At 36.2% G+C, this 27118-nt stretch overlaps 2 protein-coding genes across 2 annotated transcripts; one reads left to right on the forward strand and one right to left on the reverse strand.

Annotated features, from left to right (window-relative positions):
• Nucleotides 1–2741: 2741 nt before the first annotated feature.
• Nucleotides 2742–10986, forward strand: LOC108669515 (RYamide receptor). Its single transcript, XM_018156863.2, has 7 exons — nt 2742–3874; nt 4595–4782; nt 5468–5578; nt 6418–6558; nt 6923–7018; nt 8034–8178; nt 9988–10986. The coding sequence occupies exons 1-7, from the start codon at nt 3415–3417 to the stop codon at nt 10281–10283; spliced, it is 1437 nt and encodes a 478-aa protein (XP_018012352.1). The 5' UTR covers nt 2742–3414; the 3' UTR covers nt 10284–10986.
• A 5818-nt stretch (nt 10987–16804) lies between these two features.
• On the reverse strand, nt 16805–26796 carry LOC108669506 (gustatory receptor for sugar taste 64e-like). The gene is made up of 9 exons (XM_018156853.1): nt 26716–26796; nt 25063–25154; nt 24316–24684; nt 22199–22351; nt 19766–19971; nt 19294–19474; nt 17768–17923; nt 17335–17437; nt 16805–16879 (listed from the first exon to the last, which is right to left on the reverse strand). Exons 1-9 carry the CDS (start codon nt 26794–26796, stop codon nt 16805–16807), a joined length of 1416 nt encoding a protein of 471 aa, XP_018012342.1.
• Nucleotides 26797–27118: the final 322 nt, after the last annotated feature.

Consider the following 27118-nt stretch of genomic DNA (forward strand, 5'->3'; position numbering starts at 1 on the left):
GTAACGAATATCTTCTTTTCGATCATAAATTAACGAATTAATTAGACTAAATAAATTTTGTTAACTTGAATTGAACAATGTCCTTCGTTTAATTTCAGAATAGACTATACGTTTAATCCCAGCCTTACCTCTAATATAAAGTAAATCTTCTTTCAGATTATATGATACGTTCAAACCCATCCCTACTTCTAATGTAACGCATATCTTATTTTTCATTACACGATCCGTTCAAACCCATCCCTACCTCTAGTGGAAAGTATATCATCTTTTAGATTATAGGATACGTTCAAACCCAGCCCTACTTCTAATGTAACGCATATCTTATTTTTCATTACACGATCCGTTCAAACCCATCCCTACCTCTAATGGAAAGTATATCATCTTTTAGATTATAGGATACGTTTAAACCCAGCCCTCCCTCTAGTGTAAAGTATATCTTCTTTTAGATTATGCGCTATGATTATTAGACAGCGATTATATATATGCCCAGCGATTCGATCTCCACCACTCACTGTGTTTACTTCATTTGCTAGTTAAGCAGTTTCACTACTGCCTAACTTTATTGTTTGTAGTTCATTATTTGCCATGTAATTCTTTTTATCCGCATTAAAATTTGCAAGCATGCCAGGTCCTATGTCTGAGCGTGTCGGAACTTGAACAGGTTGCAAGTTTTATTCAGATTTTTTGGTGCTGCTGATGAGAGAATATACGAGTGTCCTGTAGTGCAACAAATAAATGTTTCAACTGTGAACATATTTCCTCAAACTGATGTTATTTTCGAAGTTCTATTTTTATCTTATACATATTTATTTAAGTTTATGTGTGAGTTTTTTAGTGTATTTAAAGTCTAGCATCTTATATATAAAGGGGCTGTTCGGGTGCGTATCCATAATACTTTTCGTGTCGGGATATAAACTTTACCTGAAATTTTATTCTTTATGTGGGAATATGAAAGGATCGTTGAATAGGAAGAAAAAATTGGATCAAAAATTAAATTTTGTTTGCAATTGGTTCATATGAATATATTTTGAAAGCCGTAAAATAGTTTTCAATATTTTAAAACGGGAGTGAAATGGAGATCTAGCTAATTTTCTTTACAAAATGTGTGATTGAAAGGATCTTTATTCAATTAGAATAAAGAAGCCTCATTGATATTAACCGGTTTAGGGATTACTTGCACGACGTGATTTGGGAAAATTGGATTCTAACACCTGAATTACCTAACTGCATTGGAGTTGGAATTTCTCAGTCATGGGTGGATATTATTTTGGATCCCCCTAACCATAGACAGTTCTATTAGTTGTGGATAAAATCCTCACCATAAACTTCTTGAATGCAGCTATCGATCGTTAAAAATCTAGTTACAATTACTTTGAAACTATTCAACCTTTTATGAGCTCCTTCTACTAATTATTACTAATTTATGCTCGGTTTTCAATTCCATTTGACAATCAAAGCGGTAAAAGTACCTGCTCAGTTTCATCTCAGAATTTTTATCGTTGTTGATAATCTGGTAGTAGGTATAGTAAATGTGTGAGGTACTCTACTTGTCTGGATTGCTCTGGTTTCTTGGTCTCGAGTGCAAGATGGAGCATTGGGAGGCCCATACGTGTGAAATGGGTGGACACACGTAATGTGAAATGGTGGACACACGTAATGTGAAATGGGTGGACACACGTCTGTTGACCTCTTGATTGCTCCTCATTGCCTTCACATTCACAGGAAACTAGGACGACCACCAAACAGATAAACTTGCCTGCCGGTACTCCAAGAGAAAATACGATGTCGGAATTCTCTTCATTAAAATATTCATTTATTAAACATTTTGCTTTTCTTCAATAGGTTTATAACTCAATAAACATGAAAATCTGTGATATTTTTGCTGAAAATTTTAAGAAAGACATATGGTAAATAAATAGGAATTTTATTATGATGCCTGTATTCTTCTGTTGTTTTCGTTGAAACACTCAGCCATGCGAAAAAACGAAATGTCTCTCGCGTCCTTATCAAAGGTACTGCGCCAAAATATGCCCATCAATTTCAAGGGAAGTCAGCTACAATCTGCCGTCTTTCTTTTAAGTGGAAAAATTAAAAAAACCCGAGATTCAAACTATCGGTGGCTGAGGATTTACCTCAGTGCCAAACTCTCCCGATCAAGGCATTGAAGTCAACAGGCTAGGGCTTGACGGCAGAATGTTTACTGGAGGTGCAAACATTGTCACCCGGTTTGTTAGCATGCAATTGGGAACAGAAAGACTTCTTGTCCTGAGAAAAATTTCCGATCAGATAACTCGCGTGGATAATTCCACCCTGTTTCTTTAAAACAATACTCCATCCCCTTGTTGGGAAAAAGTTATAACGTATTTTGTGAAATCATTCATTGATTAATATAAACATTTTTTAAATAATCCATCATGATTTTTTTTAATTAATTCCCAACAACATTTCGATCTCAAGCCTTGTTTGTCTAACTCGTTTTGAATTTGATTGAACGTTGAGGACAATGGCCCGTTAAATGTTTGAAGAGCAGGGACAGTAGAATTATTTCTAATTAGCCCTTTTTAGCGCATTTTCTCATTTATGGAAAAAATGCACTATTGTGCTCGCCATGCCCGTCTGTCTGTCTATCTGTCTGTCTGTCTGTCCGTCCGTCCGTGACCTCAAGTTTTCGTCGACGTGAGTACTGAGTTATAATTTTTTCAGTAATAACTTGCTTGTGTTGGCCATTTATATGTTTTTACAGGTTCAATCATTTCTCGAAATTCACAGAATGCCCGCATTCATTAGATTCTTATCTTGAGGGCAATAAAATGCATCGTTTCAAGGCACGCGATAAGCTTGCTCGACTCAGTGCACGCTATATAAGAGTCCCAGTGACTGATGCTATTCCTCTGCAGTGCAACGTAGGCTTGTGTTGAAAGGTGCTGAGGTTGTTTGTTCATTGCCTGGCTAAGAGGTGTGTGATGCCAGCTGTCTGTGACGCGTTCGCATAGATGACCAGCCTGCTTTTGTTTCTTCGTTTTAAAAGGAACTTTAATGACCGATTTACGAGCGTCTCTACAGCGTGATATTGCTTGATCATTGTGCCGGCTTCCTCTGGCAAACGCGCGGAACCAAATCCCCATTTGGACTGCCAAACTCAACAACCTCGGAGCACCGCGAGATTGCGGCGCGATTGATCGAATTCTGGGACTTGATTGATTATATGAAGCTTTTAATGCTCATCTACATGAACTAATTACAGAAACCACGCGAATGCGATGGATCAAAATCTATCTACGAAAATATATCTACAAACTCCTCGAAGTCGGCCCAGCCTAGCGGTTGAGTAAATTTTGTCTCTCCATTGAACAAAATGGATCAAATTAAACTATTTACATGTAATCCGTAAATTTAATCTGCCACAATCCAAAAATGCAGCGAATAAGCAACTATTCAATGTCCGAGGCATATACTGTATACGCTGGACCCAACTACAGCCTTGACAGCTACGAAAGCTTGAACAGTACATTCTTGAACAGTGCAATAACAGCTCTGAATGCTGCGATAGAGAACAGTACATGCGGAGCACAAAGCTCTGGATACAATTTATCATTCATGAATTACACGAATCCGACTCCCAAGGACTTCTTACCCCTAAAACTTACACTCACCAGCATCATATTCAGCACCGCTACCATCGGCAACAGCCTGGTCATATTTTTGATATGGCTAAACCCAAGCTTTCATTCGGCCATAAACTGTTATTTGCTGAATCTGGCTGTGGCTGACCTGCTTATCACCTTCACGTGCATATGGACACACACGATTGTGGACGTAAAAGAATCTTATCCTTTTGGACGCTGGGTCTGTGAATCGGCATCAGTAATCCAAGGTCAGTGTGAACTGTGCGAAATTGCGCTCAGTGATTTTCCGTCAATAATTTCTCTACTAACAAATGTGTGTTATTGTCAGTTTTCCAAACGCAATATATGTGTCCTTATTCCTCCTAAAATGAATTAATATGAAGCAATTCAAAATCAAGTACGAGTACATTTCATTTCCCGTTATTCTCATTATTCAGTATTGTACTTTCTTCACTTTTTAACATTGCTAAAAACGACTTTTTATTGTGCCACGACTTATTGTAGCATGACTGAGTTGGTTTATGCTCGATCTTGCTTCGTTTAATTTTCAACGCATTTCAGCTAGGTTTAGTTATTTTGCATAGGACGTGTTTTATACGCTTCGTTGCTAAATAGTTAAAAGTATAACGAGATGGTAAAAAGCACGATGACTCATCTATGATATCTTCAGGGTCATGAGCAGCAACGAGCGTCCTGAGCTCGATGCGAACAGTGCCATGTTACTCTATTTTAGCAGCAAAATATTGTGTTCTGTTTTCAACACTATAGAATTGCCTTATTCCCCACGTATTTGTTCAATGCTTTTGCACACACTTCTAGTGAAATAGCGCAGTTTGTTTTCAACGCTAATGAGTCACTCTTTTTCCTACTTATTAATGCAAGACATATGGTCCATAATTATTGCCATATTCATAATTAATCCCATAATTCTTTCTCCCATAAATATTGCACACTCTATTCGTGGACAGCGACGTGTGTACTGGGCTCCGTGCTGACGATGGCGGTAGTGTCTCTGGAGCGCGTACACGCCGTGCTGCTGCCTCTGCGTGCCCGACGCGTACCCCGCCAGCATCTCCTGACAGTGATGTGCTTGTGGCTCATCGCTGCCGCGGGAGCATCGCCTTTCTTTGCTCTCAAGACTTACCAGGAAGACTTGGTGAGTTTTGAACTTATGGTATACTTGATACGAATTATTACATGCTATACATATTCGCTATGTTTTGCGGGAATAGATGTTGTTCATTTTATGGTGAGATATTATGGGCATGGGTGTCCATTCACTTATGTCAATGAAGTATTGTTCAACTGCTTTTGATTATAACGAGTGCGTTTCACACACGATCTTCACCCAAGCAAGTCGGATTTATTTATTCTTCTCAAAGGCAATTATTGCGCACGTTATGTAGTAAAATTTTGCACGACCTTTAATACCACCTTGCACCCTTATATTACCGCAAAATACGATTATTTACCTTTAAATTTCAGATTTGGTTGGATTCCAGATTTTTAGTACGAAAGCGGTCTTCAGTTGACGTGTGGTGTTAGTTTGCTTTACTAATGTTACTGTGCGACATTAATGAATGTAAAGAGAATGCCAATACCTATGGATTTTCGATGATGGTTGATACTAATTTGTAATTCACTAGAAGTTGGAATGTTCTTGTGGACCAGTTAGTTTTTATTCTGAGCTTAAGTAACGTTAAATATTACGCATAATTTGGCCCACTCTCTCTCTATATATATAGTTCAGAATATAGGAACTTGTGTTAGTCCTCCTATTTGCAGCAAGTGTGAAAAAGATCACTCTATACAGTATACACTCTACTCCCTCGTTTGCCCAGTTTGCGAACTACGTCGACCACCAGTGCCGATATACCCAACCTCCCGGGGTCGTTATCAACAACACCTGCGTACGGCCTCGTCACAACTTCGTCCATTACTACCACATTACAGTGAGTAACCTCAATCATACCCCACATATTGAATTGGAACCCTGAAGTGATATCTTAACTAACATACTACTTAAAATTTCGAGTTTGTGCTCCTAGTGTATGTGCTCCTTTCGAGTTTCTTATACCCAGCCTGATGCTGAGTCTCACTGGCCCAACCTGATGCCGAGTCTCATGCTGGAATTTGCGCTTTGCGGTTGTGAGACTAGAGCCTCTGCACGTGGAGTATGTGGCCTTCCTTAAGATTTATGGCTCCTCATCTATAGTTCGTCAACACCAAAAATTCGCTTTTGTTCAAACGCAAAAACAAAGATCAGTGTTTTACGTTATTTTTTTGGCCACGAACAATACTGTAAATGATTCATGTGTTTCTTCTAATCGATGAATATAACCTTAACTTTTTTTGTTTCCATTATAGGATCATTTACTAGCTTAAAATTAGACCATATTATGTGAATCTATTTTGGGCAAAAATTCCTGCGTAGATATTGAAGTCACTTACATAATATGCCTGGAGAGTTCAGATGATATCTGCAAAATAACCTTGGTTCTGAAGTTTCTATTCTCGAAACTAATCAACCCCACACTTAATTCTCTTGGTTTCTCAGATGGCAGTTCTAGACGCTGGTTATAGTAGTTGATGTGTTTTCAAAGGCCATCTTATTGCTGCTATCCACTCAAATCCAAAACAAAAATTAAACTTTTGAATGTTCGAACTGCTGTGCTGTTTGAAAGTATGATTGTTATTGCTATTTTGTGAGCAATAATCAAAGTATTATATCCTCTTATTGCGGTCGACTTTTCTTAAGTAATAATCAAAGTTTTGCATCACTTGTGCGCAGTTCTCGACGCTGCTCTTCTTCTTGCCGGTGACGGTGATGACTCTCGGCTACTCCCGCATCGTCGCCAAGCTTTGGAGCATCAGAGTCGTCGGCGAGCAGTCGGCCTGCTCCAACAGGGCTCAGAACTCCGCTCGCAAAAAAGTACATTGATGTTTTCTTATCAAATATTTTTTATTTATCGCGTTAAACTTACGTCAGAAATCTATTTTTCTTTAGGTTTATTGTTAATTGTTTATATACAAGTAATTTCTTAAGGAGGAACCATTTAACGCCCAGCTTGTCCGAACATTAAAACAAGAAAATAATTACCATTGAGTAGAGGACTTTCAAACTTTTTTTGCGGGATATTTTTAAGATCCAAAATTTTAAGTTTAAGAGCTTTAAATTTAAAGTTAGGAGTTTAAACTTTAATACCAGCTCAATTCATTCTCGGAGTTAAAATATAGAGTATATTTACTTCATTAATAACTCAGGTATAACCTAGACTGGACATTATACCCGGCAGGTGGTGGCTTTATCATGCACTTTATTGTTGGTCTTCACCCTGTGCTGGGGACCTTTGCAAGTCCTTGTAATTTTCTCCCTCATGAACGACATGAACGTGAGTTGCATTTTAGTGTTAATTAATTAAGCCAGCGAATTCACAAAAACTTTGAAAAATGATTACTGATACGAAATACTCGTAGCTTAAGGCTCTCAGAATTTTCTATAGTATCATGAAGTTTTTAAATTTTCGGGAAAAATCCTAGCAACGTCTTGAAGTTTATTAATACTTCTTAAACGTTATTAATACGTATATATTACCTGTACTTGCGCATTTTATTGGTCATTGTAGCTGTCACTGTAGGCGGTAGATACCACGCTTATTTGATTTGAATTACACGTATTAAAATGGCTAACGTTTATTATCGTATTTAAGGCTTTTGTGAATGTATTTAGTTTGTATTTAAGGTTGATATAATTACAGAGTATATGCCTGAATTGTCTTATCTCTATTCATGGTAAAGTTTACCTAATACGTCTTAAATTGTGTCATATTATTACTATTTCTGCTGATTTCTTTTAATTTGCAAAAAATGTGTTGTGAATTATATTGTAAATTTAAATTTGTTAATATATAGTTATTCAAAGTAATTGTGATTTAATTCTTGGTCAAAATTTTTAGATATCCACATTGTTAACACATGAGCTAAATTTATTATGAATTATTTCTTGAATTTGGCTGATTTAGATAGGGCCTCTAACTGCCACGATTATGGCTCAAATCAAGGCTGCTTATTTGAGAATTTTTTCTTTACAATATCGAATCTTCATAAACTGCTGAACGGCTGAGCTTGAAGTCCGCGAATCCTTAACTTTTAATACCTTTTGCGATAATAATAAATTCTCTCAAATAACATCTGCGATGATTATACAAATTTTCCGTTCATAGTAGTTTGAATTTTATATCAAAATGGAATAAAAAATACCATGTACTGTTAATCTGTGTATTTGCAATTATTTTTACTTAAATTTTGCTTCAGATTTCATTTCTTCAGAATTAAAAATAATCAATTGACTCCCAGCCTTCTGACTAATCCATGATTAACAAGAAGTGTTTATAATTCGTTTCTCAGGAAGAAGCTAACGCCGAACTTCAATTCTGGTTGACGTTTCTTGGCTACAGTAACTCTGCTCTTAATCCTATCATCTACGTTTGGTTCAGCAGCAGCTTCAGGCACGAGCTGCTCTCTATGATAAGAAAAGGCTTCAGACAAAGAAGTAAGAGAAATAGAATATTCATTTTATTAATCTGCATACGCTATTCAGTGGCGCTGACTTATGCGTGTTGACATTTGCGCGTTGAAACGCCCTTTGTCCAACAAAGGACGTTACATTCTTTGGCCGCGCTCCACACAGAATTCAGCTCAAACTCCACTCCAACATTGACGAATATTAAAGAAAAATTATCTGTACGAAATAACTAACTGAAAAATTTTTATATCAGAAAATTTACCGTGTTTCAAAATCGAAAATGCCACGTTTTCATAATTTTGTTGGCATAAATTTCCCTACTAAATTCTTAATTATGGTGATTATTATGTTTACATCTGTTCATGCCTTTTTCAGGAAAGTGTGTAAATTCACTTGCACTCTCAATAGTAGATGACGGAAGAAAGTCAATTGTCTCAGTTTATGCGCTACGTCATTCAGTTCAGTGAGAAATATCAGACGAAACGAAGCGTTCGGTTGTAGTAGTTTAACATTAATATTCAACCTGAAACCCTTGACTGTTTTCATTGGCATTTCATAGCCTTTTTTTATCATTCAATCATTTTATTTAAACTTTGTGGAATACAGGGAATTTATCAAAAAAGTTTAGATTATATGATTTATAAAATTTTATTTAAACTTTATGGAATACAGGGAATTTATCCGAAAAGTTTAGATTTTATGATTTATAAAATTCTCATTCCTTTCATTGCCATCCTTTAACATGCTACTGACTCTCCTGCCAGTAAGGCTGAGGCGACGCTGACTGCCAAATTTGCCATAAATAATTTACTTTAGATTTCAAGCGGGGTTGAATAACATTACTTTAACCCCTCGCCTGATTTAAATAAATACTCATGAAAAAACATGTTTTATAAAACAATTTTTGGCTAGCATTTTATTCAATCTAAGCTGAGGCGTTTACAGCCTGGCTAATTTGTTTACTCAAATATCGTAAAATATAATGCTAATTCTTTTAAGAATTCAAAGTAGAGCACTTACCAAATTATCTCATACAAATTAATGAGGAAAGTGATGACCTAGGCCACAAGATCACACGCATTGTGCAAGAAGCGAATTTGATGACAATTGCTCGTTCTTGCAAATTTCAAAATTTTCGAATTTTTTCGCAAAATTTAATAAATGTGAGGTTTAGTTGAAATATTTTTAATACGGCGAGCTTCTTATCATTGCCGTTTCGCATATTGTAGATACGATCTTCCACAGCATTCCTGCTCCCCAGTAATTAAAATGTTCTTTATTCACTGTCCAATCCTAGCACGCGGTTAGGTTTCGTCGGATAGTATTGAATCACGTTGAAATTACAAAAGCGTTGTTTAATAATACGACATCTTCGCACTATCAAGAAATTTTTTTTATGTTCAAGCATATTTTATTTCATTCCTCATTTTATTTTGGAGGCTCAAATTTTAAAATAAGGCGAATTCATTCACTCAATGAGCAACAAGTGAGTCGTTGTAATTATTATGTGTATGTAAAATTAAGATACATATAATATTTTCAATAAAATTCACCTGCAAAAATATGCGGTGGACATTTATACTTACAAAATTTATACATCTAGACCTCAAACCAAATTGCGGCACTAAGAGTAACAATGTTGAACAGTTAAAAAGATCCCATACATGAATTATTAATAATATAATTATTTTAGGTACAGTTAACGAAGATTTATTAAAGTTATACTCAAGTAAAGAAATTTCCTCGAACTTTAACACAACTAAAGAAATAATGAAATAAAACGAACACTTCAAACTTCTGACATATTTACGGTTTTGTGGTGTGTGACATCTCCAGGCTGGGGCAGTTACGCCTCCAGCTCGCTGACACAAGCTACCCGCACATCGTCGGGTGCCAGCAGCAACAGTGCACCGCGGCCGCGCGTGGCAGCCAAACCGTCCCGCGAGGATCCACTACAACTGAAGCCTGTGCCTGCAGCCGAGTGGTCCAGGAACAGCTGGAGGGACAAGAATATCCTAAGCGGACGCAACTCAGTCCCAACAGCAAATGGTTTAAACAACCCTGAGCTCTGCATCATTGCCGTTCATATGCTCGCTGAGAAAACATCCTCGTCTCCTACCAGTGTTGTGTAGAGAGTAGCAGGCGCATGAACATGGAGTGATGTGAAGACAAAGCACTTCAAGACAAGAGAAATGAGCGATTTCACTTTTCTCTTTCGATTGTTGCTATCTTACTCCGTTCTTTGTCTGGGAATTCGATGTTAAGGTGATCGATATAGCTAATAGGAATAGTAAATATCATAACAACAATGTTCAATAAATGTATTGCATAAAACTCAACAAAATATGGAGAATTTAAGTAAAGTCTTGTTTTTACATTCACTTTTAAACTGTAAACAATAATCCTTCTCAATTGCAACTCATCTTGCTCTACTGTGTGAGTGATACGCAATTAATGACGGTATGTGTCGCTTGATCGAAAATTTTTTCATGTTTTAATTCATCCGCTCTATGTATGAGCAATTTTTTATTATTTCAAGATTGAGCATTAACTCAAATAACTTGGCTTCTACATTTTATTTGAGTACAAAGAAACGTTGAGTGTAAAACAAGAGGTACACAGTTTTCACATCGTGTTCAAAATCTGTATGTTTGAGAGTGTTCCAAGAACTGCCCATTGATGACATTTTTCATAGAATGACGCAAATGACTTTTCATTCTAAAAGTTTACAGAACATGATTGAACACCATACCTTTGCCGCGGAATGCGAAATGAAATAGGATGTTGCATCAACCAATTCCTTAATTAAAAAACAAAGAATTATTTTTTTATAAATTTGCGCGACAAACAAGCTTAGGTCAAAATGTGCAAATGTAAATGTTCAAAATTTAATTTGTATATGTTCTAAATTAATTTCAAATTTGAAATTAGTGATAAAAGTCCGGAATGAAATGGGCGTCGAATTTAGACCTGGCCTAAAGTTAAAAAATATTTGAACATTTTTTTTAAGACTGTTTAAACAATATTATGAGATATATATTCATCTTGGAAAAAAATTTCACAATTCATTCGATCTTCATTGAAACCCTTTTAAGGCAATATGGCGAAGTCAACGCGTAAGACAGGCATAAAGATGAAATAAATCACTATTCTGAACCATCTAGAAAGTAAATAATTCCAGATATTGCTGCTATTGTTCGTGTGAACAAGCGTAGGTAATTTTGTAATTATAGCAGGTAAAACACTAATAAAATGTTCGATTGGAGCCCAAAAACTAGTAAAATTCCTACAACTCAAAGTTCAGATTAAACAATTGTTGGAATATCCGTGCCGTGTCTCTCTAAATTACTGAATCATTTTCTACGTTGTTTAAAAGACTGGGAATTGCACACATGGAAAACATTTTCTTGGATGTTACTTAATGCAGCATAGCATACTAAGCATCCAGCTTCGAAGGTAATTCTTATTTCGGTGCTAAGCCAAAATTTACGTGTGCAGTTTGAATGAGATTTGGACTGACGCTCCATTAGGTTTTATCAAGTTTACATATTAGTAAAGATCCAGGTTGAACATGCTTGGTTCTGACAGTAACATTTCGACATGCTGCAGTGCAGGTAATAATTTCTTCAATTGTAATTTAGACCGAGATCATTTCTTCAATATCTAGCAGTAGCCGTCGAGTAAAAGTATTGAAGATTGCCATGACAAGAAGAGACAAGAAGAATAAAAAAATATAACTCAGCACTCACTGCAGTGAGTGACAGAGAGCGCATTTTCTCGTCAACGAAAACTTGAGGTCACGGACAGACGGACGGACAGACAGACGGACATGGCGAGCACAATAGTGCATTTTTTCCATAAATGAGAAAATGCGCTAAAAATAGTTAAATGGATTTCTAAAAAATAGCAGAAGATTGCCGTAGACCTATGGTAGAATTTGAAGTAGTAAAAATAGTGGAAGATGGCCGTAGATCTGTAGTAGAAGTAGAATAGTAAAAATAGTAAAAGATATCTGACCAAATCGCCGACGATGCAATTGGGAAGAATTTTCCCCAATTTCCAACATCGTTGTCTAAAATGTGACTTGGCTTGATTATCGCCGTTTCTCTCACTTTTGAATATTTAGGAAAATAATCATGTAAATCTTGAAACTTGATGCCTATGTGCCATTCATGTCTCAATTAACCTTCTATTTACTTGTACTCATTTTGTAAAATTTATCTATAACTTTCTAATTAGTAAAGTTATTAATGTCGGCGTTGTTTACTTTCCTCGCATTATAGCTATCACTCCAGCTTCATGATCAGCGAATTGACGCAATTTCTCCGTAAATGGATCCGAATAATTTGTTTATTTTCGATTTTGTTCTTCATAAATTTTCTTAAATCGCCGGCTAGCAGGAAGAGTGGAAGAAAGCATGAAGAGTGTTTGTAATCTGCGTTCCAGTAAATTGCTTCAATATATAATTGCTCAAGATTGCTCATTAATTTGCTCAAGAATGTGAAACTCCTTTCTCTCTTACAAATGTATTTTTTCAGCTGTTTTAACCTTAAAGCTCTCATTTTGAAAAATGAGTGTCCACTTGATGAATTCAACTCCCGCCTTTGTCAGAAAATCAAATCCTAGAGTTTATCATCTTGTTAGAAATGATCGACGGAGTTTTTCCAATTTTTCAAAACTCTTGTTACTTCTGCCATGATATTAAATAGATAAAATTGTTGAGAATTTTAGGCCGAAACACAAGATATCTCTATTACTTTCCTGTAATATAAGCGTCGCAAATTCAATAACGCCGGCCTGCGATGAAGGACGGAAATATCTTTAGCGTCGTATTTTGGCACAGCTAAAAATATCTCCTAACTTCCAGAACTCTCCCCCTCATCCGCTGTAATTTTTAATCTGGACTACAAGTTTCTTGAGATCGTGTCCGCAAGTTATTGCTTTTGTGGAAGGCTGCTCATGCACTCATAAATGTGATGCCGTAAACACAGAAACCAATCGCTGCATGATACCGTTTTTGCTAATCTGACGAAGCCCTTTTTTATGATCATTAAACTTTGTGATTGTGGTCTTATTTTTTGTTAATTTAATTCAAGATATCCATTTATTCCTAACTGAGCATAGATAATTTAAATTTTAATAAGTGAAAAAACATGGCAGAAATATCTGATAAGTGTCGCAACCATCTGCTGAGCATTAATTTTATTGTAAATGTCGTTATATCCACTTTCTGGGGTAGTGAAAACGCGACACGCAAAATTACAGCTAAGGTGTTAGGTATGGCTGCTTATGATTGATCTGCTGATCACGAAGCATTGGTTGGTTGGAGCAGGTTGCAACAGAAGCTTTATTGATGGTTTCATTGTTTATGTTTATATAATTAACCGTTGTTTGATGCAGCGAAATTATGCGGACACCAACTTATTTATTTAAACTCATTTGATTTCAAGTTTCGTGGGAAGAAATAAAGAACTTCATATTCTGCGAAAGGGGTTCAGGAAATTCAAGAGATCAAACCACATTTTGAAGTTTGCTTAGTAACTTTACGACCCAACCAAATCTATGTTTCATTGCGCGTCCGCCTGTGCATCTCTTCTCGGAATGTCGCCTAAGATTTAAATTTTTGGAGCAATATTTCGTCCCAAGGACTTCCTTACCAAGCCGAAGTAACTCTTCGGCTTCCCTGCTATGGCAAACTTCTTTCATGGTAAGACTACCCTTTTTAAATTAGTGATACTGCATCTTAGCAGTCTGTTGGAATGATTGATTTTGATTATTCAGGTTGTGATGAGTTCATCAAAGCAGCCAATTGCCACACTGAAATAAACTGTGCTTCATGACTACAAAGTTGAAGAATACATCGTGATTAAGACCATGAATGCGTTTTTTTACATTTACATTTTTTTCGCTGCATAGTTCAGTTCATTCTTAAGATCACAATACAGTCACACAAATGACAACAATACGTTATAAAAATGAAGACGTAGGTTTGGCTACTTCAATTAATGCTGTCACTTAAAGTAAAATAAATTACTACATGTTATATATGAATAATTAATTAAAACGATCACATATTATCATGGGAAATGCTAAAAATTATGTCTTGCCTCAATATCAACTCAAATTTAGTACACGGGTGGTTAATATGCGTGGTAAAAAATTATGCAATTAAATTTAGATCTTTGGGGCACTTAAATGATGACGTTTCAGGCACTCATCCTTACTGTGTGCCTTAATCATGTATGGAAAACTTTCAGCCCGGCTTCGCTGTAGTAATGTAAAGCCGATGCTCTGTTATCTTAAGTTATAATTTACCTACTGTGAGTCTATATGACAGTAATTTATTAATATTGAACTTGTCATGTGCTTGCAGTTTTTGGCTCAATCGCGGTGTGCCATAATATACGACGGTCACGTTCCTCCTTCATTCAATAACAATGACGTTCGTTATTAGTTGAAAAAAGTGTAATGAAATTTAGGCTTCGGAGCTGGCACCTATTACAGACTCGAAGTATTATTGACAATTTTTCATTCAGAATGTCATGAAACGTAGAATTATTTTAGTTAGCAATTATGCATGCGATATCGGAGCTAGACGTAATTAAGATAGCTATATCAGTGATAACTTTTTATATTGTCTGCAAAGCCAGCAAACTATATTACCGGTCATAAAAATAACGAACGATTTCCCCAAAAAAACTTAACGTATTTACTTTAAAATGGCAATGGTGAAGCTCGTCTACACGTGTTTTTTTTCCTTAGAGAAGAGAGCGAGTATCCTTCACCGAACTTCAAGTCATGTCTAAACGAGGGGCAAAAGATGTGTCTGACATGTCTTGCAAAGTTGCATGTGAGATTACAGTATAATGCTTTATATTACTATTATATAACTTTCTTTCTTTGAGTATTATTAATATCAGAAACACGTTCTAAAGCTCAGGAAAAAGCCTGATATGCAGTAAAAGTGAGGCTGAATTATAAAACATTCTAACAATATCGGATCCTCATCAGCCAATAACCGACGAGCTTCAACGTGTAAGCTGAACTTGCCCACCAAAGAAAAGTACAAATATAAAATCAGCATAGCACCTACGACTAATTTGAGATGTGACGACAAAATCATAGATTGTAAATTGGATGTAAAAGCTTTTACCTACTTTTCTCTTCGAAAATAAACTACCTGTATATTCTGCTAATCTTGGAAAAGTCTGGAACATTAATATGTTCATTTTTTGCTGTCTAAATCACAGGATGAAACAGGTTCTACGTGTATCCTGAGAAATTGAATCTTCCGCTAGTTTTGCCGCATTATATTCTCAAAAAATGAAATGAGAGCATCTTAGATTCTCCTTGAAGTTCAGAATCTGCAACTAAGCCTAGAATTTCATTTCTAATGATGATATTTTGTCTCTCTGAGAGCCCGTGTGAAGCCGAATTGCTATATAGGCTTCGTATTAGATGTATCAAATGTAACTGTCTCAAATAAAGAAGGTATGTTTAAAGCGAGAGTCTCGGGGAAATTCATTCGGAAACTAAAACCAACCCATGGTAATTTAAATGTCACATAAAAGCCCGATTTTTTCATCTCTGCACAGTGTAAAGAATAAGCGTAAATAACTCGCTTTTAGGATCCCTGAATGAAAGTTTTAAAACCAGTTATGTAATATTCATCCCAGTAATTGAATTGATGGCTTGTAATAAAAGTAATTGAGAGTTAAAAGCCTCTAGCTGGCTTCTGTTTATTCGTGGGTGGTATATTTTCCATTTGAACAATACATCAAACTTATGATGTAACTTGCAAATCGTGTGTGATTAATAATATTATTACCATTCATATTGTTCGTGGTGTTAATAGCCTTTTAAAAGTTTTTTTCACCTATGCAACATTGTTACTTACTTTATTATTACTTAAGTCTGCGTTCAGTCTCATTCCTCACTGTACGGATACACACAGATTGTCTCCATCCATTAGATCAACTTTATGATATGTTTAATACGGAATAATGGCTCTCAAATCTCAACAAAGATCAATGAATATGGACGTTTACTTTAAACGGTGTGGTGAATTTCATCGACAAAAGCCAGATATCTCATCAATATATGACATTTTGTTTCTGTTCCCCAACACCGCATCAATCCTGCACCGTAAGCCTTAAGTTTCTCAGAAGACTTTACCAAACGATCAATCACGGCGCGAGTATTAATTTTTATTGATAGCGTAAATACTTAAACTGATGATTGACTATTATATTTCTAAGAAGATTAGACAGATAAGTGTAGAGATTTTATGAATGACTCGAGCCTTGACGCTTAAGGGCTTATTATCGTCAGCCGGCCTTTCAATTCGAATTTCAGGAATTGTGTCCGATAAATACAAAAAATACGTCCTACTAGGCCAATTTATTGAAGTGATAAAACGGTAACTCGAACTGAAGTTACACTTTATTGAGGCCTTGTATACTTAAGTAATTCTAATTGTAATAAACAGTGAATTCGTTCGTCTGCTATGTTCAATTCAAACTTTGCATTTGCTAGTCCGGGAAGAGTGGAAGCTAATAATTTAATTCACTGCAATAACAATAATTATTAGGTTATAACAGATTAAATTTAATTGAGAATAATGGATATATTTCAGGGAAATAACTTCTCGGAGTTATGCAGCGTCAGCAGGTCTCGAAGGATTGAGCTGCAGCAGGATAACCTCGTACGTGATGAGGGCGCCGGTTGTCTGTAAAATGCATTCTATAAACAGATAGATTCTTGCATCAATTACAACTACATTTTTTAGATTAGTAGTACAGAGTAACAAAGATTACTACATTATTTTCTTGTGAATGACGAATCAGTCCATTAAAAAGTTGATGTATCGATGAAGAATTTTAATCCTGTTTACGAATTCTTCTCAATTTCACCCTTCAACATTTCTCTCATTTAATCAAATGTAATTCATATTCATATTTTTCTAAATATTTAAATAGTTATGTTCTCTTTTAATTAATTCAAATTGATGACAATATAATTCAAGATTAAGTGATAAGGCAATTTCACACCCATCATACGCGCTACTGTCTTCAAACTAACCATTACATTGTTCGATTTCATTTTGAACCCGTGCTAATATTATCATCAATTGATGAGATGGACAGTAATAGCTTCATTGAGAAGACGGCAAGCCAAACTCACTGCCAGAATGAAGCTCTTGTTAACGAAGAAGAAGCCACAACCCGTCAGGCCTACGCTCCTGGACTGGAGTTGTTGTAGGAAACGTTCTGCTTCAGAGTTCCATCTAAGGATATTGGAGTTCAGTATTATTAACCCTGTACCCAATACGTATTGAAGGGATAGAATTCATTCAGAATACGAGTGAAATGGAGTGACTGTATATCGGTAAAATGTTTTTTTTCGTGAATCGACCTTTGGAAACGATGCAAAAAGCGCTGACAAAATATTGGATGAATCAACCATAGAAGAAATTTATGCAATTGTTAGGTTGTGCTCATTTATTCAGAAAATTTATTAGTTTTTCTTACATGTTAAATTATCACTAATATCCAAATACAATGTTCAAACTAAAAGCATGTGTGTCGGTGTTGTCAATGTAATCAAATATTGTTACTTTTCAGCAGGCAGGGAGAGCAGGAGCGCGGTGGGCTGGAGGGTTTGTGCGTGCAGTGAGGCGCAAGTGAGCGACACAAACAGCAGACGGCACAACAGGTGCACAAACGACCACGCCAGGTACAGCCGGTGCACCATTGTCGAGGAAATGCTGGGTCTATTGGAAATGCAAGCAGAATGAAAACAATGATTACTGCAGTTGGCCACTAAACTAACTAACTAATGTAGGTAAATAAAGATTCTATCATGTTCATGGCGGTCACAACATCCTCCTATTCCATGGTCATGTGTGTGTCCAAAATACAGTACCATTTGTGCTAGCTATCGGGAGAACAACTTCGGTTTGAATTATTGTTCATGTGTCATCCATACAATGAAAAACTTTCGTTTGAATTAGCAAGGTGCTAATTGCTCTCCCTTAATAGACAATTTGGTAGCTAGCTATTTTCTTCCCTAATTTTTGTTCTATTTGCATCATCAAACGGTCTCGTATATGTCACCGTAAGCTGGGAGAAAAGCTCTAAGCTCTCTCTTAAGGATTTCCTGTGCTGATTTCTTTCAAGAAGAAAATTCAAATGTCGCCGTTCTTGGAACTTCCTGTGAAATACACGACAAAACTTCCCTGCTTCGAGTCGCTGCCAAACAAAACAATTCCAAGGGTCGTTTGCAGTTGCTAAACAATCCTGGGTAACGAAAACACGGAACCATTATCCTTTAAAATGAATTATTTGCCGTCGTGAGTTGCTTCATTGTCAGTAATGTGGAGATTATTTATTCTTCTTAATACTACAATTTACCGTTCTAGCATAAATATCACTTGAAACTATTAATTCCAGATGATTTCAGTGCATTGTAATATACAGAGTAAGTATTTCATAATTGGAACACTATTCGCACAGATTGGAACTACCGCTAAGCCTATGGCTTTCATTCACTCATAGATATGAACGGAATGAAAAATGCAATAACTGAAACTCGCTAAAACATCAATAAAATTCTCCAACAAAATAGGTCTGGCAACTCTCTGACTTGCGGTTTGGATTTCGTGCATTATTAATCTTAAATCAAAGCATCACACCAATTTTTAAACAGGTCAGGCAATGTCTCATCTTTTTCACTGAAAATGAGTGATCACCAAACAAATTCTGCCTTTGATCTGTCTAATAATTCAAATTAATTAATCACAATTAATTCACTTTCAGAATCATAGCTTGGATTTAGCTCATTTTATACCACGTTTTGAAAAAGTAAAATGCGTATTTTCGTAGTATTCTTATAAATAAAAACGTCAATTTAGGAAATGTGTTTTTTTTTGCTACCATTAGCTTTGCTCTATTGAGAACTCCCAAGTCGTTCGCTGATAGATTGCTGCGATTAAAATATCTAGAAGCAAATACAGATAAAAGATCTCAAGAAATCAAGTCATCACACGTTCAATTTTCTGCTGAACAGAAACTCTGCATGCAATTGATTTACCGGAATATCATCAGTACCTATTTTTTTCAGATAATGAGAACGAGCTCGTACTTGAGTCCGTTGTAGAGCTGCATGAGCATGAAGAAGAGGTTGCAGACGAAGGACTGCAGGACGAGGGGCCCCGTGACGCCGTCTGCAGCCTCCACGAGCCCCTGCAGAGCGAGGTGCTGCTCCCGCGCGCCTCTCCACCACCGCTCCCCGAGCACATCCGCCCCTGATACGCTTCCTCCACCTGAGTGAAGGAAGCGTATCTTCTTTATATTACATTAGTAAGGATAAAAGATTCTATTGGCAAATTATATTCTAAACTATTGACTAGTGTCTCATAAATTGAGTTCTACAAAACAACGGCGCATGTTCTGAAATGGAAATTCGGTATTAAATTCAATTGAATTGTGACGCACAAAAATTTACATTCCAACAGCATTGAGGATCATTTAATGTCGGATGCATTAATTTATATCCTTTCATTTTATGCCTCATATATTTATTAGTTGCATTCTTGCATCAAAATTTAACTTGCCTTGTGTATATTTCAGTAACTTTTTATTGAAAGCCTTGAAATGCCTCGTCAAGACGAACGCAATGTTGGCTATGAAAATGTCCACAAAGTTCCACAAGAACGTTGCGTATTTGTTGACGATGAGCATCACGATACCCAACACGCGGGTGTACCCGAGCACTTCAACGATGTCTGGATGCCCTAGTGTGATGTAGGTCTCCAGGAACCTGGGCATGTCATTATTGAGATATTAATGACCATCTTTGCCTTTGAGCTGAATAAAAACTTGAATTTATTTTCGCATTTTGGAACTTAAAAATTCATTTTATCGCTGTACTGGTCCTACTAATACTGGTCCTACTAGTCTTAGTGCCTTCTAATAATAAATTTATGTTTTTACTTCTGTTTTTCTTTGTGCAATTTCCCTTGCGTTTTAATTTCATGAGAATCGACGATTCAAGCAATCGAACGACATTTATAATTGGCAGAAGATCGATACTTTTTTGCGATCCTAAGGGCATCATTCCAGAGCACCACACAGAGCTCAGTTTGTATGACTTTGAGTAGCAGTTGTGTGATTATGTCGTCATGTAGAGCGGCTTCTAGATTTCTTCTAGTCTCTTTCTCGCGCAAGTGACAGACGTATGGTGAAAGTGTTCACCATTGCACCATTGACGCATTTCGTCATTTACACATTCAATCTATATAACATTTAATCATTGCATGAAGTGCATTTGCAAACATAATTACACGTAAGTGTAATTTAATAATTAACATACTGATCAATTAGATAACAAATACTGAAAAACATATATGGCGTGATGCACGTATACCATCCTAGGGTTAAGTTCAAGTCAGGAAAAAGTTCATTTGGTGACCAATACAAGGTTAAGTTAGTTTACACCTACAGGTACTTATGTGTGCAAAATTCCCTTCATGCACTGATGAAATATTATGGTAATGGATATTCATTCATTCATTTATATATATTCATTCATGGATATTTATTAATTTATCATGAATATAATGGTAATAAAAAATGGCTATAATGATGAATTTCCAAAACAGAAAATTCCCAATGATGAATTGCCTTAGTGATGAAATGTGCCGATGAAGAAATGTCTACTATGATGAGGTGTCAGCTAGGACACCCGTGAAAGCAATCTCTCGTTACGTCTTCGTTTTTGTTGTTTATTCTCCTGTTCTTTTGCTCGTCGTCTCGATGAGATGCTCTTGCAATTCTTATCTCGAGAGATTCTGCATGCTGGCCATTTACGACCTTATGTCCCGTGTAGGTGATAAGCAATTTTTATATTCAGGCCATTTCCGACGATCGAGAACTCCCTCCTCTCTGCGGTGTTCATTTTGTGACAGCGTGAGTAAGCCTCACAGCTGATGCGATGATAACACTTGTGTGATGCGATGATGACACTTATATGATGCGATGATGACACTTGTATGATGCGATGATGACACTTGTATGATGCGATGATGACACTTGTATGATGCAATGATGCCACTTGTATGATGCGATGATGACACTTGTATGATGCAATGATGACACTTGTGTGATGCGAAATTTATTTTCGCATTTTGGAACTTAAAAATTCATTTTATCGCTGTACTGGTCCTACTAATACTGGTCCTACTAGTCTTAGTGCCTTCTAATACTGGTCTTAGTGCCCTACGTAATCAATATCATACAGGACAGATACCATTCTTACAAAATTTACAGACTAATAAAGAAACATCATCACGTAAACCGGAGCATGTACGACAGATCCAGCAAATTTTGCATTGCGCAGCCTTAGCCCTGCACTAGCAGATGCTCGACGCTATCGTAATGCAAAAACTATGGAGATACTTGCTCAAGTAAGATTACACTTTCTCCTTCTATTACTTAGCTTTTAACTGATTAAATGCTCTAGATTTCAATAGTAAAACTCATTCCGGCGTCTAGTCGATCAGCTGAGTGGTTCCCGTTAAAAGCCACTTGACTTCTCGAAAACAATTAAATCATCTGCATGCAGAATATTTTCACTGAACAATATGGAAATTTTTTTAATGATTATGCTCAGGGACACACATCCGTATCGTCGCAGACTTGCGATACGTTTATCCCAGGAAATTAAAATATGTAATCCTGAATTCAAAAAAACAAATTATCTCGAATCGTTACAATTTTGAAAGCCTGATATTCATTTTCATTCTTCCTACTCTGTGCAACAATTGGTTATTTGGGTCTTGAACGCCTTTATGTCAATAAAATAGGTATCATGATGCTAAACTGGAAAAAATTTTATCTTATATCGTTTTCAGGATATTTTGATAATTTGATTCTGGATTATAATAATAAAGTCTTGCGAGAATTCAGGATAGTAAATTAATAATTTTAATTGGAGAGCAGAAGGCTGTATTCAAATTTAGAAGTAAATAATTATTCATTGGACTGACGGCCAGAACGAAGGCAGATGCTCTTCGTCGTCAATCATGGACGCCGCGGTCTCGCCGACAGCCGAGAGCCCCAGCAGCGACAGTCCCGCGAACAGCGGCCAGCGGCGGCCCAGCGGCGCCTCGGAGGCCAGGCCATCCTCCACCTCGCACCATCTGCAGGTGAACGCGAGTCTCTTTATTGTGACGAGTCATAACGCTACTACGTCAGTCTCTTTATTGTGACTGCTTTAGGATTAATTGGTTCTACTTATACACTATTTCACCCTTTTAATTTTTTTTGCTGACTTGTTAGCAATTTTACCCGTCAGTTGTAAGTGGAGTCAAAATTTAGAAATGCCTATAGGTTTTATCCTGTTTTTTCTCTCTGCATTCTAGTTGCAAATTTATGTTTGTACTTCTGTTTTTTTTTTGTGCAATTTCCCTTGCCTTTAAATTTCATGAGAATCGACGATTCAAGCAATCGAACGACTTTAATAATTGGCAGAAGATCGATGCTTTTTTGCGATCCTAAGGGCATCATTCCTGAGCAGTACACAGAGCTCGCTTTGTCTGACTTCGGGTCACAGTTGTGTAGTTTGATCGTCATGTTCATTTTGTGACTGTCGGCGTGAGTAAACCTCACAGCTGATGCGATGATGACACTTGTATGATGCGATAATGACACTTGTGTGATGCGATCATGACACTTGTGTGATGCGATGATGACACTTGTGTGATGCGATGATGACACTTGTGTGATGCGATGATAACACTTGTGTGATGCGATGATGACGCTTATGTTCATTATATTATGACTTACAATAAAGACGTGATTTTCCCCTGTCATCCGCCGCTACGCATCATTCAGCTCCAGTTAGCTTTCCTGATACTACGCGAGTCTCGCCGTACCGCGCACGATGACGTCACATCTATTTTTTATTTTGAAACGCATTTTCTGTGCATTTATATGACTTTAAATTATTAGATAATACATTTCGAAATCATTTTATGTGGAGAATTCATTTTGGATGTATCAAGTATAAGTTCGATTTATTGTCTTATTCAGATAGTGGAGATAAAGGGAATGAAAGAAAAATGTTTTTTCTTTTTACGTGATCTATCACGAAAATATTATTAATTAGTAATTCAAGTGATTTAGACTATATTTTTTAATTTTTGAGGACCCATTAAGCTCTGAAGAAAGCTTGAAGCCTTCTAATCCTATACGCACTACCAAATTTGCAATCCAGTAGCGGTCATATTATTTATTTTATGCAGTCATATTATTTCACTTGCCCAATTTGTAGCCGCGGAAATGTTAATCGATGCTCCAGATATAGTTTTACTTTCAGAGCGTAAATTACCAAATTAAGGCTGTACCCGACAATAATTCTGGGGCAGAATTTAACTTGCAATTGTTCATACTATACAGAACTATAATAAACATATTTTTTATTTTTCATTGCATCATTGCGCTTGACTTTGTCTCACTTTTAAATAACAACTCCTTTACATAACATTTCCCACTCTGACATTCATGTAGATTAACTGGACTACTATGGACTTTATAAGCTATCCATGAGTAGATGGGAAAAATACTGGATTGAAAAACTTTTTCAAGAAAAGTAGCTATGAAAAAATTTCTTTAATTCAAGCTATTCGTCAAATTGTATTTTGAACTGGAATGTATTTTGATCTAACTAATATGTGACTTCGAAGTGCACCTTATTTATGTACTCAAAGCACAAGTTAAGATGCAAGCTTTCCTTAATTCATTTTGCCTAAATTTTATTTCTTATTCTAAAATTGTACTTTGAAATCAAACTGCATCATTGTACTGCATAGTCGTTTTAATGTTATTTGAAATAATCACATAGAAAAATGGCAAGCCAAACCAAAAATTTAATTAATAACTTACTCTTCCCGCCTCAATAAATAATAGTGCTACATATTTCAAAAGGCCCTTTCTTTATTTAAAAAATTATGCACCATTCAAAGAACCACATCAGTTCAGTCGTTCATTTCCGCAGCAATGAAACAAAACTGAATGATAATAAAACTGAATTGAATAAAACTGAAGTATGGTCTGAAAAACAAACAACTCTAATAGCTACACTATTTAGGTTGGTGCAACTCACCTTTCGCACAGACTGACGAACATGGGAGCAGCCCTGAGTAGCAGAAATGCTCCCGTAGCTCCAAAGCAATAGAATATAATATTTTGCACGACGCCAATCATATCCAGCTTCTCCCTCCAGTTTCCGTTCAGGATTGGCTCGTCTTTCTCTGATTTGCCTGCCGCATTTTGCTTCATCGCAATAGATTCACTGCGTCCGTCTTGGCTTGCATTGAACGTCCTCTCAGTTTCATTGTTGAATTCCACTCCACACACACCGTTGTAGGCGCAAAGATGGGCAAAGTAAGTGGTGAGTTTGAATACCACGTACGCGGATAGTACGATCAGCACGATTAGCGCGTATGCTGTCAGAAATGACCTCCAGCGAAACCTGTCGTATATAATATTCCATTTAAGTGCGCGGGTATCACAATCAAGAGGGGATTAATCAATCAATCATCCCTTCATTTCAGGGAAACAACGATTGCGAAATCAAATGTACTGCATCTATTTTAAGCATTTAAATTCCTGTTATAAGTATTCGGCCAGGAAAGATGTACTCGAAATGCTTAACTCTATTTGAAGAATTTACATTTAAAATTTTTTCAAACATTATTTTATTTTGAAAGATTTATTCATAAATATTCTAGTGTGGAAGTAAACTTTAATCGAAACGTGAGCTGAAATAGTAATCCATGCTCTCGACAGGCGCTCAGGTTAAACTCATTAATCGAGTATGGAAAATAATTAATGTGAAGACAAAACTCACCGCATATTAGCGCCTTGGAAAGAAATGGGCAGCACGCCGAAAATCCTAGCCACCATCACCAGCGGCCGCAAGCATGCCACGCAGTCGTGCACCTTATCCGGAATACTCGAGAATATTTGTTAGAAGATCAATAGTGTAACATTAGACCCTAGCAGATTTCTACTCATTTGTTAACTTAATCAGCTTCTAAATAATAGACCATTAGCTCATTTTATGCCCATCGTTATTGAATTTAGAAACATAATATTCAAATTAAAAGCTTAATGTTTGATTGCATTCCTACGGTGAAAATTTAGAGTAAAGAAAAATCTATAAAATTTGAGTAGTTAAAAATTATTTGAAGAACGATTAAATTACCGATTAAATGAAATACGTGGAAGGATTGATTCATCCTCTAATGATAGTGGACCCAAATAATGGAGAATTTAAAATTTCATGTAAGTTTTGTTTGTAATATTTAGCGCTGATTGTTCTACTTAATGCTATATTATATACTTAGAGACATAATTCACAAGTAACTTAAGCCAACATTTATTGAAATGGCAAAAAATCAATATTGAATAAAAATTCTATAGTTCGTCGTAACCTAAGCCAAGATGGGCCACTTTTTCTGTAAAATAATCATCAGTTAATTGTCAATTGCTCTTTTTTCATGACGAAATCAAACTAATACTGACATATAAACAATTAGTGCCAATCGTGTTTGGAACTAATTACTTTGGCACGACATACTTTCTATCAAAAAAAATCAAATTTCTTTCTTTTAAAGGTCAAGCAAGAAAGTTCTTGCCTCGTCTCAGAGCGCGCAACAAACGCCAGAGACGGCTGGCTCATCAACAACATAATTAGCAATTAATGCTAGACGACAACCTTTTTATAGCACAATTTCAATGGTCTAGAGCGTCAAAATTACTCATTGATGAAGGACTCTCGAAGTTAATAAAAGAAGTCGAGGTATCGTATATGTCCACATTCGATTCTGTTATATATCTTAAGAATCTTCAATAGGCACTGCTACAAAGAACATTTAAAAGATTTAAGGCCCATTGACGCTCAGATAAAATTTACTTGATTTATAATAATTCACGTTTGATGAGAGAAATAATGAACAAGCCTGCACTTAAAGTCTTTTGGGCTATAAAATCCTTAATTCACTGTCCGTTCAATTACCCGTGTAAAATTACACTATCGCTGTTAAGTTGAACAACAAACCTTGAATGACTTTCATGCGATACATTGCATCCAAAATTATCAAAATTGTTAATTTTTTTAAATTTTTTTTCATTTGCACTGTAGATTTTGAAAGAGTAAAATTGAAGGCAAAAAAGCACTTTGGATCATAAATTCCTAATTCAGTATCATTGTTCAATCTGCTTCTGTATGAAATCTTTTGAATTTAATATCACTTCTAAATATGGACAACATCTTACACGCACAGATTCCGATCGTTGGACACTCATTCGTGAAGCAGCTAATCTAGACGAGCTGCCATCTATTAGTTTGGAAAAATGTGAAGTTTCTATCGGTTATATTATTCAGCTATGAGAAATATCTATTCAATTTAATTCACAGTCATTATAATACGATGCAAATATGGTAGAAATTTGTAAATAAAATTCTACTCGGCTTTATCCTGTTACCCGACATTCTCACCTCCTGAGATCCTGCGGGAGGTCCCCAGGATTCACAATTCTTGAAGGATGCAGCCACATTCACGCTCGCAACGACGCGCATGCTGAGGACGACCGAATGCAAAGAAATTACTCACGTTTTGGATAATGCAAATTATCATTTTATATTTGCGAGTGTTTAAAACCTAGTATAATTGAATTTTATAAATTTTACGATCAGTCATATTATTCAACACAATTTGCATTTATCAACATCTTTGCGAAGGCTAAAATTAAATTTGACGAACGTATTTTTCTAATCGAGTTACTTGGACAAGCGGGTTTTACGAAAACAAATATTGAAACTTAGAACCAAAGAAAATTCCACGAAAATTAATGCTATCTTTATAGAAAACGTTTCGATGGAGCTGTACTCAAAACGTTTT

The sequence above is a fragment of the Hyalella azteca genome, unplaced genomic scaffold (assembly GCF_000764305.2).
Source record: "Hyalella azteca isolate HAZT.00-mixed unplaced genomic scaffold, Hazt_2.0.2 contig12328, whole genome shotgun sequence".
Classification (NCBI taxonomy): Eukaryota; Metazoa; Arthropoda; class Malacostraca; order Amphipoda; family Hyalellidae; genus Hyalella; species Hyalella azteca.

Excerpts from the sequence above, each read along its gene's own strand:
- LOC108669515 (XM_018156863.2), top strand. The coding sequence starts at position 3,415 with ATGCAGCGAATAAGCAACTATTCAATGTCCGAGGCATATACTGTATAC. Across the intron at positions 4,783-5,467 it reads AGACTTACCAGGAAGACTTG|TTTGCGAACTACGTCGACCA; the intron begins GTGAGTTTTGAA and ends TCGTTTGCCCAG. Across the intron at positions 8,179-9,987 it reads AAAAGGCTTCAGACAAAGAA|GCTGGGGCAGTTACGCCTCC; the intron begins GTAAGAGAAATA and ends TGACATCTCCAG.
- LOC108669506 (XM_018156853.1), bottom strand. The coding sequence starts at position 26,796 with ATGCGCGTCGTTGCGAGCGTGAATGTGGCTGCATCCTTCAAGAATTGT. Across the intron at positions 17,924-19,293 it reads CAGCTCTACAACGGACTCAA|ACCCAGCATTTCCTCGACAA; the intron begins GTACGAGCTCGT and ends CATTTCCAATAG. Across the intron at positions 17,438-17,767 it reads CTCTCCCTGCCTGCTGAAAA|ATGGAACTCTGAAGCAGAAC; the intron begins GTAACAATATTT and ends CAATATCCTTAG.